General features: G+C 35.0%; 1 protein-coding gene and 1 long non-coding RNA gene across 2 annotated transcripts in view; one reads left to right on the top strand and one right to left on the bottom strand.

Moving 5' to 3' along the window:
* Positions 1-6,687, top strand: part of LOC121387271 (low-density lipoprotein receptor-related protein 1-like) — a 340,401-nt gene extending 333,714 nt beyond the window's left edge. Inside the window, exon 93 of the mRNA XM_041518296.1 lies at positions 1,305-6,687. Within this exon, the coding sequence (XP_041374230.1) occupies positions 1,305-1,466 (162 nt within the window). The 3' untranslated portion in view covers positions 1,467-6,687. The remainder of the gene's footprint in view (positions 1-1,304) is intronic.
* Positions 6,688-10,538: 3,851 nt separating this feature from the next.
* LOC121387319 lies at positions 10,539-12,496 on the bottom strand. The gene is made up of 2 exons (XR_005959786.1): positions 10,949-12,496; positions 10,539-10,915 (listed from the first exon to the last, which is right to left on the bottom strand). It is a non-coding gene; the product is annotated as an uncharacterized LOC121387319 (long non-coding RNA).
* Between the last annotated feature and the right edge of the window lie 1,516 nt (positions 12,497-14,012).

Below are 14,012 nucleotides of genomic sequence, written 5' to 3'. Positions count from 1 at the left end.
TCAGTATTGCAGTAGGTTTTATGACGACCAAAGATCTTGAGGACGATTGAGGTCAGAAGTGAAATTTTAAAATTGATGTTTTTTTATCAGTAAATAGCAAATTCAAACAATAAAAATGACTAAAAACAAAACAATAACAACTGTACTATCAACAGAATGAAAATGATTGACAGAAATAATGTTCCACAGTGATTAATGGACCTTCCTGGAAATTGTCAAAATCGAGAATGACACCCCACGCACGTGTATGGGGCAACTGCGTGATGCATGTGCAAACTATGGAATGTGTTTCGGTGTGTTGATAAACAGACCTGAACATTCTTTACTAGGATGTCTGTGGTCAAAACGTATAACATTAATATTTCAGGTTCCCCTACTTTTTTTGAAGAGGATATATTGTATCTTAAATGGCTCAAGTTAGGGGAGCAAGTAATCATTCCCCACAATGTTTTAATAGCCAGTTGACCCACCAACCACTAGCATTACCTGTACACTTTTAGTCACTCAAATTATACTTTTATATGTATAAAACATGATTATGATGAATCAAGATATAGAAGATAATAAACAAGTTTCCAGTTTTATAAAATTTATGTCCCAACTGAAATAATTTGCTGAAAATAGAAAATTATTTCAAGAGAGACATAAATTTGACAATAACTGGTACCGAGTTTGTTATTCTATTTATTATCCCCAGCTATTTGGGTTTTTTAAAGCCTTTATTTTCGATATACAGTGTATACACACTGTTCTGGGTATTGTTTTAACTTTGTATTTTAATCATGGTTCACAGATAATTTTCAAAAAACAAAGTTCTATATAGTCTGTAATACAAAATCTATAATTAATTGCATTTTATTACAAATTTAACACTGCATAAAACCAGAAAGGTGCAAATGCTTTAAACTATGTGACATCATTTTGTGTGCTTTGCCAAATCGTCATATTTAGTACCAACACGGTGATATCCTCAAACACAAGGTTTTAAGGAAATTTTAACATCTTTTCTGACTAAAAGTTATTTACAGTCGTTGCACTTGTAGCTAACTTACGTATCATAGACACATGATTATCAGGTTAACTTTATGTCACATGTAATCTATTTCCACCATGTTGTTTTTCATTGGCTGCATGTCACTGGTTACCTGTTCATCACGTAGGAGCAGCCAGTCATATATCTTTAAATTGTTAACACACATACACACTTACGTGTGTTAACAGCCCATATTTGTGTTATCAAAAATAATGCATGGTGTTCTCACCAACGGGTGTGTAAGAATAAGATTTCCTTTTGATCTTTTCAGTCTACCAACTTTGCTAATCCGATGTACGATGTGTACAATGGAGAAAACATGCCGATTTTGATGCAGCAAGATAACGAACAGAATGAATTACTCGAAGATGGATTAGCTGTAAAATATTTCGGAACAGACATCGCAACATCCAAAAAGACTTCTGTTGCTTGAACCGTTCAAATGGCAATACCTTCACAAACTCTCCATTCTGAAGGCACGAAACAGGCCACACAAAACACAAATAATGAAGGGAATGCCTCAGGATTTAAGATTCTTTGACCCTTGGAATTTTTTCAAAACTGTTCAAGGAGAAAGGAGAATAGAGTTGTATCATTGAGGAAGAACATATTCCTGTCAGTGTTAGTGCGTGGTATGAATTGTTTCTCAGTTTTACTTGATGCCATTTTGCTACACAATCAAAGAGATCATATGGCTCAGGAAATTCAACTTACTGGGATATTTTTGTTTTATTGTCATGGAAAATGTGCAAACTTTTATTGCCCAGGGCAAAGTGATGTAAAATGTATTATATAGTGCACTGATATATTTTTATTACACAGTACACCATGATGTAAACATTTTATTACCCAGTGCACAGTGATATAAAAATATATAACTGCAAAGTTGGAAGATTTTATTACTTACTTTTTAATTACAATATGCAGTGATATTGATTTTTATTATGAAGTGCAGTTATGGGAACTTTTATTACGCAGTGCATAGTGATATAAGTTTGTTTTATTACGCAGTGCATAGTGATATAAGTTTGTTTTATTACAAATGTAGACTGACTTATTGTGAAGAATATTTGTTACGGCTTTCACTGTGGGAACTCCTTACATGCATACACATCATGCTGAATATATTGGAGCCAAACTATAACTAGATCATATGACGATGTGACCTTGATCTGTGGGCTAAGGAGACGATGTGATGTCGTTGAGTGAAGTGGACTGCTGTGATTATACAGAGACATCCAGATGTGATGTCGCTGAGTGAGAAGTGGACTGTTGTGTTTATACACAGAGACATCCAGTTGTGATGTCGTTGAGTGAGAATCGGACTACTGTGATTACAAAGACGTCCGGTTGTTATGTTGGCACGTTCTGGTTGTGATTATGTTCATGTGGTGTCCCGCGTACTCTCCTACTGTTACCCAAAGCATTCTCTGCAAGTCGTACAGAGTTATCCCCAACAGTTTAGTAGTTTACCAGACATTCAGTCCGGTTCTCCCCAACAGTTTAGTAGTTTACCAGACATTCAGTCCAGTTCTCCCCAACGGTTTAGTAGTTTACCAGACATTCAGTCTGGTTTTCTCCTCAACAATTTAGTAGTTTACCAGACATTCAGTCTGGTTCTCCCCAACAGTTTAGTAGTTTACCAGACATTCGGTCCAGTTCTCCCCAACGGTTTAGTAGTTTACCAGACATTCAGTCTGGTTTTCTCCCCAACAATTTAGTAGTTTACCAGACATTCAGTCCGGTTCTCCCCAACAGTTTAGTAGTTTACCAGACATTCAGTCCGGTTCTCCCCAACAGTTTAGTAGTTTACCAGACATTCAGTCCAGTTCTCCCCAATGGTTTAGTAGTTTACCAGACATTCAGTCCGGTTTTCTCCCCAACAATTTAATAGTTTACCAGACATTCAGTCCGGTTCTCCCCAACGGTTTAGTAGTTTACTAGACATTCAGTCCGGTTGAGATTATAATGTTTAATAGGGCAATTACAATTTATAACATTTCAGTCTAGTTAATTGAAGGATGGGTTTGTACTGAATGTTTATACACTCCATTTTGACCATTTGGTTGAGGCATCTGTATTGTCTTTCAAGAATAAGATAACATATTACTTGTTTAGTAAAACATTTTTTTAAATTAATTTTACCTTTTTTTTGAGAATGCATAAACATTTGGTGATTATTTTTAAAAAAACCACACAAAAAACATGCCAAGATATTGAGACATTTTTTTATAGTCATCAAAATCCGATGATATCTCTGTTGGGATTGTTATTATGATGTATGTGGCTATAAGATGAGAATAGAGCCTGGTTAAGAACTGGATAGGCCAATGGTGGTGTGTATTTGGGGAAAGACCGGTCTTTCTTCTCATGTAGGTCTCACTTTCTTTAACGACGAAAAACGTTTGTTATAAACTATGTTTGGAGAGTTCAGAATAAATTAGTTTAGCCCTATGTAGTGCCACTGGACCAAGGGAAGAGCAAAGTACAGAGCCAATATTAAACTTTTTACAGCAGTATTTATATTCTGTCTTCCATCACTTCACTTGGGGATTCACAGATTTTATTATTGTGGATTTCATTTGCTAAATTTAAATGTTTATATTAAATAGTTATGGTCCACTAGGTTGCTTGTTTAGTCTTTAAATTTTGTAATTGAAATGAATTTAGTTAATATTTTTTCTTATCAAAAAAGAAGAAATTATTTCTTTAGGCCTGGGAACTTAAAACGAAATAAACCCCCCACCCCCCACCCCCCACCCCCCACCCAACACCTCACACCCTATAAGAAATAAACCTTTAGTTGAGAATTTTGTCATGTGTTAGTTTTGTAATGTCATGCACATGTAACCACATTTTTTGTGTTTGTTTTTTTTAATGAAATACATGTAAGGCTTTGCTGGTCTTTCAAAGTATTTGTATCTTTTTCTGTTTTATTGTAGAAGTTAAAGTGTATCTGTTTTGTATAAAGGAAATATTTTGACATGTAATTTTTATCAATACATAAGTGATAATTTATGAAATGTTTTGCTAAAACATTTACAAAATGGTGTAATTATTATTATTGCTAACAATTATGTTGCTATCTATGTATATAAGTCGGAATGTGTATATAGTTAATATTTTTCTGTAAGCAAAGGGAGGTAAGCATGAAGAGCATATCATTTAAAAAAATGTTTTAACATTTTATAATCCTTGTATATATTTATCAAATCATAATGTTAACATAGACATGTTTTACTTTTAATTTGCCTGCGTGATGCACGAAGATGATGATGGTGTTGTCTTGTGTTGTTGCTCGTGTCTTGGTCAAAGTGTTAGATCTTGTTTTGAGAACAAGTGCAATACAGATCACTGAGGCAGCGTCTGCCAGACAAGAAACCTGTAGATCACAGTTGACTCCCGTGTTGGAATGGGACAAATGCTGATCTACTTCATCTGGTGCTCATCCTACATTGTGTTTAATTCCACTGTCAGCTAAAACTTAAAGGGTTAATATTAACATTATAATAGCATTAAGAAAACAAACCTCAAAAAACGTTTTTATTAATATTTTTGGCAGAATTTAATCAGTAAAAAAATGATTTTCTGATGAAGGATTTGTTAGCATTAAGTACTACAGATCTTTGAAATGATAAACAGATCAACCCTGTAATATATCTGTGCCATTCCAGTACCTTTACATTGCCCTGTTTGTACACATTATTTCGCTTTGTATATTTATCATAACAACATTATTTCTGTTGTATTTTACTTCTTGTCTGGAATCTTACATTCCATTGTTTTTGTATGTTCGTCATGTGATATGTTGGCTGGCCCGTTGCTTACAAGTGTAGAGTTCAACTTTGCTGAAGTGGCCTTCCATAGAGTGTGTCCAATCTTCAGTGGCTGTTATACACAAACTCAGGGGTGAATCTAGTGGGTTGGGAGGTAATGTTTTCTCCAGGAATTAATTGGAGTTCTCAACTTTGAGTATCAGTAATTTTTCCATATTCTTGCAGGGCTCTGTAAATTTATATACCATTACAACATTGATCCATTCTTGATTGCCAGTCTATAGTATACAACAAAACAATAAAGTCAAGTAGCAACTAGTGGTTGGATTTCCAAGGTCTATAATTATAAGTGCTGGATTAACACAACAAATCATGTAAGTCGAGTTATAAGTTCTGGATTAATACAAATGAATGTAGTTAGTGATTATAAGTGCTGGATTAACACAACAAATCATGTAAGTCGAATTATAAGTGCTGGATTAATACAACACATCGATTAACACAAATGAATGTAAGTTTGCCAGTGTTAAATTTGATCATGCTTCTTTGATTTTGCTTGTACCGGGTACATGCAGTGTTTTAACTTTCAACAACCACTGATGGATTGGCATACTTCTGGGCCCATGCTTTTAAACTTACAAAGTCTGCAATCAAAACTAACAAATCACTAGCATATTCAAGGTTGTATTTATGTGCAAGACAGAGTCAAGTGGAGATTTATTCACAGTTGTGAACTTGAGAATCTATACTAGTTCACTGTCTTGATTGTAGAGCAGAAAACATCAAAATTGGTAGCATATATTCAAAGGAAATTCTATGCATGTAGTCGACATGTTCAGGCAGGAAAACACAACCATGACAATGATGAGATTATATGAAAATTAAGAAAGGCATTCAATTATAAATGATTACATAAGTGATTGTTTTTTTATTGGCAGAGACTGTTTTAAATCATATTTCTTATTGATTGGTACTGTTCTGTCAGGTTTCTTATTGGTCAGAACATTTCATATCCGATATTTGTCATTCAGTATTTTTATCCGATATTTCTTATTGAACAGTGCATTTTGTAATTGTCATTCAGGTGTTTCTTACTGCTTAAGACTTCATATGAGATGTTTCTTATTGGTCAACAAATTGTGGAACAGATATTATTATCAGGTTAAAACTAATAGTGGTGTTTGTGTTAAAGGTTTGAATCAAAATTCTAATCTTTTACAACCAATGTATAGTTTTATGTTTAAAAACATCAATCAAATGATATTGCCAACTGTTGGATAACAACACTTAGTTTTAAATACATTTTATACTGTATAGATGCTGTTAGTATTCTTGATTTATTTATTTTTCATTGGTTGTGATTTTTCTGCTGTCATTGTGTACATCTGTTTGCATATTCTTAGTAAACAACATTAAACTTATTTACTTATATTAACTCTGTATTCATTTTACACATTTATGAAAAATTAATCTTCCATAATCACATATTAAAATTTTCCATATATTTGAGTAATTATCAGTCAGGTTGTGCATTGTCTATTGAGCTGAAAGAAAGCAGTAAACTATGTGGGACATATACAGAACTCCATGTACGTTGTTTTCTCTTCCTATTTATTGCACGAGTTTATTTTGTGCAAGAATATATACCACGAGTGATAAGTTCTTTCGCAAAATAAACGAGTGCAATAAATAGGAAGTGAAAACAATGTATGTGAAGTTCTGTATTTATTACATACCTTCTTTTATGTTTTACAAAAATGGTTTTTAATTTAACGTCATATCAACACTTTGTTAGATCTATGTATCAAATACAATGTGACGTAATTTGTAAATTATATGTGACATCAGTAAATAAAAGGCACTAACTGCAGTAAAAATAAAAATGGAATTTCCCATTTAAAAGTTCCAGTCCAGATGACACGTACATGTGTACATGTATGTGCGATACAAAATAAAGATGGAATTCCCCATTTAAAAGTTCCAGTCCAGATGACACATACATGTATGTGCGATACAAAATAAAGATGGAATTTCCCATTTAAAAGTTCCAGTCCAGATGACACATACATGTATGTGCGATACAAAATAAAGATGGAATTTCCCATTTAAAAGTTCCAGTCCAGATGACACATACATGTATGTGCGATACAAAATAAAGATGGAATTCCCCATTTAAAAGTTCCAGTCCAGATGACACATACATGTATGTGCAATACAAAATAAAGATGGAATTCCCCATTTAAAAGTTCCAGTCCAGATGACACATACATGTATGTGCAATACAAAATAAAGATGGAATTTCCCATTTAAAAGTTCCAGTCCAGATGACACATACATGTATGTGCAATACAAAATAAAGATGGAATTCCCCATTTAAAAGTTCCAGTCCAGATGACACATACATGTATGTGCAATACAAAATAAAGATGGAATTCCCCATTTAAAAGTTCCAGTCCAGATGACACATACATGTATGTGCGATACAAAATAAATTTATCACATGGTTTGAAAATGTCTTTATCAGGGGCAGGACGTAGCCCAGTGGTAAAGCGCTTGCTCAATGCACGGTTGGTCTGGGATAGATCCCCATCGGTGGGCCCATTGGGCTATTTCTCGTTCCAGCCAGTGCACCACGACTGGTATATCAAAGGTCTTGGTATGTACTACCCTGTCTTTGGGATGGTGCATATAAAAGATCCCTTGCTGCTAATCGAAAAGAGTAGCCCATGAAGTGGCGACAGTGGATTTCCTCTCTCAATATCTGTGTGGTCCTTAACCATATGTCTGATGCCATATAACCGTAAATAAAATGTGTTGAGTGCGTCATTAAATAAAACCTTTAAAAAAAAATGTCTTTATCACTATAGTAAGATTGAATAGGTATGTAATAAATTCAGGTACTTTGATTTGTTGTACTCTGGGACAAACCAATAGGAGACCTGTGTCAGTTATCTCCCTCTAGCACTAAAACAATAGGTGATGTTAACAACCGGGTGCTACAGCACTTTTCTTCATTGTTATAGATTATCAGTCCCGATACTGCTGGCAGTTAACCACAACAAACAACCTCACATTGTGTGCATTATAACAGGAGTAAAAGAAGCATTTTCCCTAGGCCCTATATCTTGACTATTTCAACATTGACTAATAAAATATTTTTATGCAGTTTTTCGTTTAAAAAAAATAGAACGAATTGTACGAGTTTATTATGATCATTCAGATTTAAAAACATGTTGCCACTTTTTAAATTATAGTCTCCTCTCTCAATATAATTGTTGGTTGCATATTGGGCTGATGCCATTTACATGTCAATATGTTTTTATTCTTCATGAATATTGGCCAATGTACTGAAATGTTTTGTATACTGACAAAACTCTGATCTTTATCAATACCGTTTGTGGTTAGCAGAGGGCACAAACTCCAGAAATGTCTCTTATGTTAGGTACATGTCACTTTATCAATACTGTTTGTGGTTAGCAGAGGGCACAAACTCCAGAAATGTCTCTTATGTTAGGTACATGTCACTTTATCAATACCGTTTGTGGTTAGCAGAGGGCACAAACTCCAGAAATGTCTCTTATGTTAGGTACATGTCACTTTATTCATATGTATAATTTTGTACTGCTCTTCTGCTTGAAAAATGAGGGTATGTTCATAAATCCCCCCTCCCATTGGGACCGACACTGCACACTGGAAGAAACATTGTATGACTGATGGACCGATATGTTGGTCTCTTGGACAGTGATGTTGGTCTCTAGGACGAATATATTGGTATCTAGAACAGAGATGTTGGTCTCTAGGACTGAATTGTTGGTCTCTAGGACTGAATTGTTGGTCACTAGGACAGTGATGTTGGTCTCTAGGACTGATATGTTGGTCTCTAGGACTGATATGTTGGTCTCTAGGACCAATATGTTGGTCTCTAGGACTGAATTGTTGGTCTCTAGGACAGTGATGTTGGTCTCTAGGATGAATATATTGGTATCTAGAACAGAGAAGTTGGTCTCTAGGACTGAATTGTTGGTCTCTAGGACAGTTATGTTGGTCTCTAGGACTGATATGTTGGTCTCTAGGACTGATATGTTGGTATCTAGGACTGATATGTTGGTCTTTAGGACTGATATGTTGGTATCTAGGACAGTGATGTTGGTCTCTAGGACCAATATGTTGGTCTCTAGGACTGAATTGTTGGTCTCTAGGACAGTGATGTTGGTCTCTAGGACTGATATGTTGGTCTCTAGGACTGATATGTTGGTCTCTAGGACTGAATTGTTGGTCTCTAGGACAGGGATGTTGGTATCTAGGACTGATATGTTGGTCCCTAGGACTGATATGTTGGTATCTAGGACTGATATGTTGGTATCTAGGACTGATATGTTGGTCTCTAAGACAGTGATGTTGGTCTCCACGACCAATATGTTGGTCTTTAGGACAGTGATGTTGCACTCTGTGTCAGGGAACTATCCCTGCTCTACCTTGCACTTGGTAATGTTTTTACCATCATGTGTATTTGTTTTATATATTTTTTAATCTTTGAGTTTTATTATGATCAAATGTGATGAATCAAATTTGTAGTGATTTACAGCTTTATTATCAGAGGATAATATTAATTGGTATGATAATGAATGATGATTGTGATGATGGTGTCCTTGTTTTCATGCTTTGTTGTACCTGTTGCTATGCTCTAGACTACCAAAGACTTATATGTGATCAGATAATTGAGTTGAAGGTCAAATCTTTTAATCTCGGTCTCTCGTGTATAGCTCTGTGACATACATGCATGTGATATACAACAGATAAATGGCTGCTCTGCTAGCTGCAAACCAAGCCCATATTATGGATTTCATTTTGCAACATTACTACAGGTGGCCAGAAATAATAAACTTTTCTTTTCACAAATGATTTCAACCAAGTTTACTATATATACATGATTAACACATATGTAATGTCAACTTTAATTCAACATTGGAGAGACTGTTTTCACATTTTAAATATTCTGTCATCGTTAATTCATTCTGTAGGTGTATGTTATAACATTTATGTAGCTCTTTGTATGCATTCCTGTCTCCTACATTCTTGCTTTCCATGCAACTATTAGTAAATTTTGTTGTTGTTTTTAACAAAGATTAGTGATGTTCATGTTTACATTTCCTTAAATGGCAGTTCCAAATGACCTTATTGCCACCGTTAGATATTGATGTAATTAGGGTGTGTTCTATATGAACATTTGAGTGCAAAATAAAGAGATCATACTTTAGCTAAAGGTTACACCCCAATAATTCACTATAAATAATAGGTGAAGCAATGTAGTGCAATATCCTGTTATGTATTCTCCAAAAGATTAAAGAATGTTTGTAATGGGCACTGTCTATGCCACTAATGCATTATCAATTGGTCCACAACATTTTATAGGTGGAAAATCAGTGGCATTTCATTGGGAGAATCTGATCAAACCTGGCTGTTTGAAGTCTATATAAGGTGGGATCTAGAGGGAAGTTAATTTAAGTTAAATACAAAAACTACTGGTACAAAGAATCATATACATGTGCTTTGAAAATCTTATCTGTTTCTTCTTTCTTCTTTTAAAAGAATACACTGTCTTTAAAAATGTGTAATCTCCTAAAAAAATAAAACATTTGAAAGCTCCTGTGAAACCTTAATACTGCCTGTTAGGGGGATTTATGTCCCTCTGTTGGCACATTCAAATGCTTCTTCACCTAGCTTCAGTAGCTTGTAGGAATGAGAAGTGTTTTAAAGCTTTGTTTGTAAAAAGGCAGCTTTGTTGCATAATGATTTGTTGAACTTGTATTATAATGATGAAAGTATCTTGTTAATCAGCTCCGTAATGATAGAGACTGCTATTTGGTCTTCCACATGATGACGTACTGCTGTTGTTGGTCACATTGTTATTATGCTGTTTGTAGACATTATCCCATGTGTTATTATACTTTCTGGGACTGTAGTTTCAACTTGTTTGGAAGCTAGAACATACATACTGGGCAACCCAACTTGGCTGCAATGGTGGGATGTATCACAATGGTAAAGTACTTACCTGCATTTTTTAGGGCAAGGACTCTATTTGCTTCAGGACAGATCCTTCCGATACCTTGTATTCATAGTGTTTAATTACTTCCGATACCTTGTATTCATAGTGTTTAATTACTTCCGATACCTTGTATTCATAGTGTTTAATTACTTCCGATACCTTGTATTCATAGTGTTTAATTACTTCCGATACCTTGTATTCATAGTGTTTAATTACTTAAGAAAGAAAGTGCTTAATACAGATTGTTTTAATGACCGATATCTATTTTTCTTTTTTCAGTTGTTAATTTATTGTTAAGATGCCATAAAAAATGCTGTTCACAATTTCAGCTTTGCCTTTTTACTTTTGTTCATGCAGATATGAAACTCCATTGTTTATATTGTACTTTTCCTTTTGGGATGATAAACAATTATTTCTATTATATAGAGTCCTGTAAGCGTATCTTATTTCAAAATCCAACTCATGCTTAGTCTGAACATTTCAGTTTGGTTTAGCAAGCCTTTGTGAAACAGTAGCAAACCATCAGCTTTGAGGCCTAGTATCTAGGTCCTGGCTTCATAGCTCAGTACCATGCAGTTCCAAGCCAGAGTGAAATTAAGAGAGTGTTTTCTTCAACCAGAGCACATTGATTTATTAATCATCGGCTGTTGCATGTCTAACATTTGGTAATTCTCACAAGTAGTCTTATAGGAAACCTGCTACATTTTCCCATTAGTAACAAGGGATCTTTAATAAATGCACTTTCCCACAGACAGGATAGCACATTTCATGGTCTTTAATATATCAGTCATGGGGCACTGGTTGGGATGGAGGAAAATCCAAGCAGAGAATGGGTCTGCAGAGGTGTTTTTCTCAGGATATGCTGGGACCATAATTCAGTTTATAAGCACCTGAAAATTATCTTATAATTGCTGCCTTTAGAATTTATGAATTTTGTACAAATTTTTATATTGCTAGAGTGAACTGAAATTTGTGTATTTTCTAGCATTCAAGTGGGTTGAAAAGAGGTAGTCCTGTGAATTATTGAAAATAATTATGTCCCAGAAAATTTTGAAAATAGATTAACATGTCTGTTTATATTGTTCTGTAATGCTTGTTTTATTATGTGGATAATTTGTTAAAATTGTAAATTGTATAGATGATTGGAAATTGGATTTTTTTTTATTAAGCATCAAAATTATTAAATAGCATTATATTACAGACTAAAACAAAAATTGTAACCTTATATTCATTCGTCTATCCCTTATTATGGATTGTTAGTAGCCATCAGATTTTGTTGTAAATGTACATCACAAATGTTTATGTGAGACTAACACTACGATATATCCCTATGAGTACTGATTACAACTGACAGGAGTAAATACACACATACTTCTGGTATACTCTGTACTCTGTACCTGCACCAATACAAGTCTTCTGTACAGAGTAGTATATCTCTTTTGCATGAGTAAGTTCCCGTGATGAAATGAAATTCATTTTGACCAATCACCTCATGGTGCTAAGATTTAAATGTTTCCATGTGAGAGAGAAGAGAGGAGTGTGCAAATAAATATATCTTATGAAATAATGCTTGGCTATTGTTCATTTTTGCTCTTGCTGTTACTTAAAATTTGTATAAACATTTGTAATAAAAGCCTGCCTAGAGATTTTTGAAGCTATCTTAGTTCTATCTGGTAGTACTAAACCAAATAACTTCCGGCTGGTCAAAGTTCGAGGTGCACCCAACTTTTGATAGGGAAGTGAACACCACAAGTCCTGTGATTGGTGATAAATGTGAGTGTGTTGGTTGTAAAAAAAAAAAAACGTTTCATCTGGGTAAAAAAAAAGAAGTTATTTTATTTCATCTAGTACAAACTGAGTCAAGTAGCATTGTGCTTGAAACACGTATGGGGTACCTGTAAAAAAAAAAGTACTCTAATTTTGTGCAGAACTATCGTAGTCATAGATGCTACCCGTTATCTCAGAAATGAGCAGCTTGACCCCTATTTTTTCTGATTCAATTTAAGGGTGAGGAGTGGTAGTATTTATATCCGTGTCGATTGAAAGAAAGAAAGAAGTGTTTTGTTTAACGACGCACTCAACACATTTTATTTACGGTTATATGGCATCAGACATGGTTAAGAACCACACAGATTTTGAGCGGAAATCCACTGTCGTCACTACATGGGCTACTCTTCTGATTAGCAGCAAGGGATCTTTTATTTGCGCTTCCCACAGGCAGGATAGCACAAACCATGGCCTTTGTTGAACCAGTTATGGATCACTGGTCGGTGCAAGTGGTTTACACCTACCCATTGAGCTTTGCGGAGCACTCACTCAGGGTTTGGAGTCGGTATCTGGATTAAAAATCCCATGCCTTGACTGGGATCCGAACCCAGTACCTACCAGCCTGTAGACCGATGGCTTGCCACGACGCCACCGAGGCCGGTCCCGTGTCGATTGATATGCTGCAGGTAGGAGTTACTATTGTCATCTATAGGATTTGATTTGGTAGTATACACCCATCTTAGAACCGGGGGCACGACGTACCCCAGTAGTAAAGCACTCGGCTGATGCGCGGTCAGTCTGTGATCGATCCCCGTCGGTGGGCACATTGGGTTATTTTTTCATTCCAACCAGTCGACCATGACTGATATATCAAAGGCTGTGGTATGTGCTATGCTGTTTGTGGTGTGGTGCATATACTAAAGATCCCTTGCTACTAATGGAAAAATGTAGCAGATTTCCTCTCTAGGACTATGTCAAAATTACCAAATGTTTTGCATCCAATAGCTGATGATTAATAAATCGGTGTGCTCTAGTGGTATTGTTGAACCATTGTAAGCTATGGCATCATTATGACACTCGCCATAGTGTATGATGATTTTATCGCATGGTAGCGCTAAGAGAGCGAAAAATATAGGCCCTGGTTTCAACAAAATAAGTAATGGACACGGATTTCAATTTCTCTGATCTAATGCAGACAATCTGTATTTCATTGGACTATGATGTCTTACCTATTGTTTGTGCATTTGTGATAAATAATTGCAAAATAATTTATCCTACATATTATACTCTTTGCCTGAACTCAAAAATATAAAAATTGTACTGAACCTAAAAAGGTGGTTTCCTCAAGGATTATTGGTCAAAAAGATAAAAGTCCATAGGAGCAGTTTTT

This window comes from Gigantopelta aegis, chromosome 13 (assembly GCF_016097555.1).
Source record: "Gigantopelta aegis isolate Gae_Host chromosome 13, Gae_host_genome, whole genome shotgun sequence".
Classification (NCBI taxonomy): Eukaryota; Metazoa; Mollusca; class Gastropoda; order Neomphalida; family Peltospiridae; genus Gigantopelta; species Gigantopelta aegis.
This window is presented reverse-complemented; position numbering and strand designations above follow the sequence as displayed.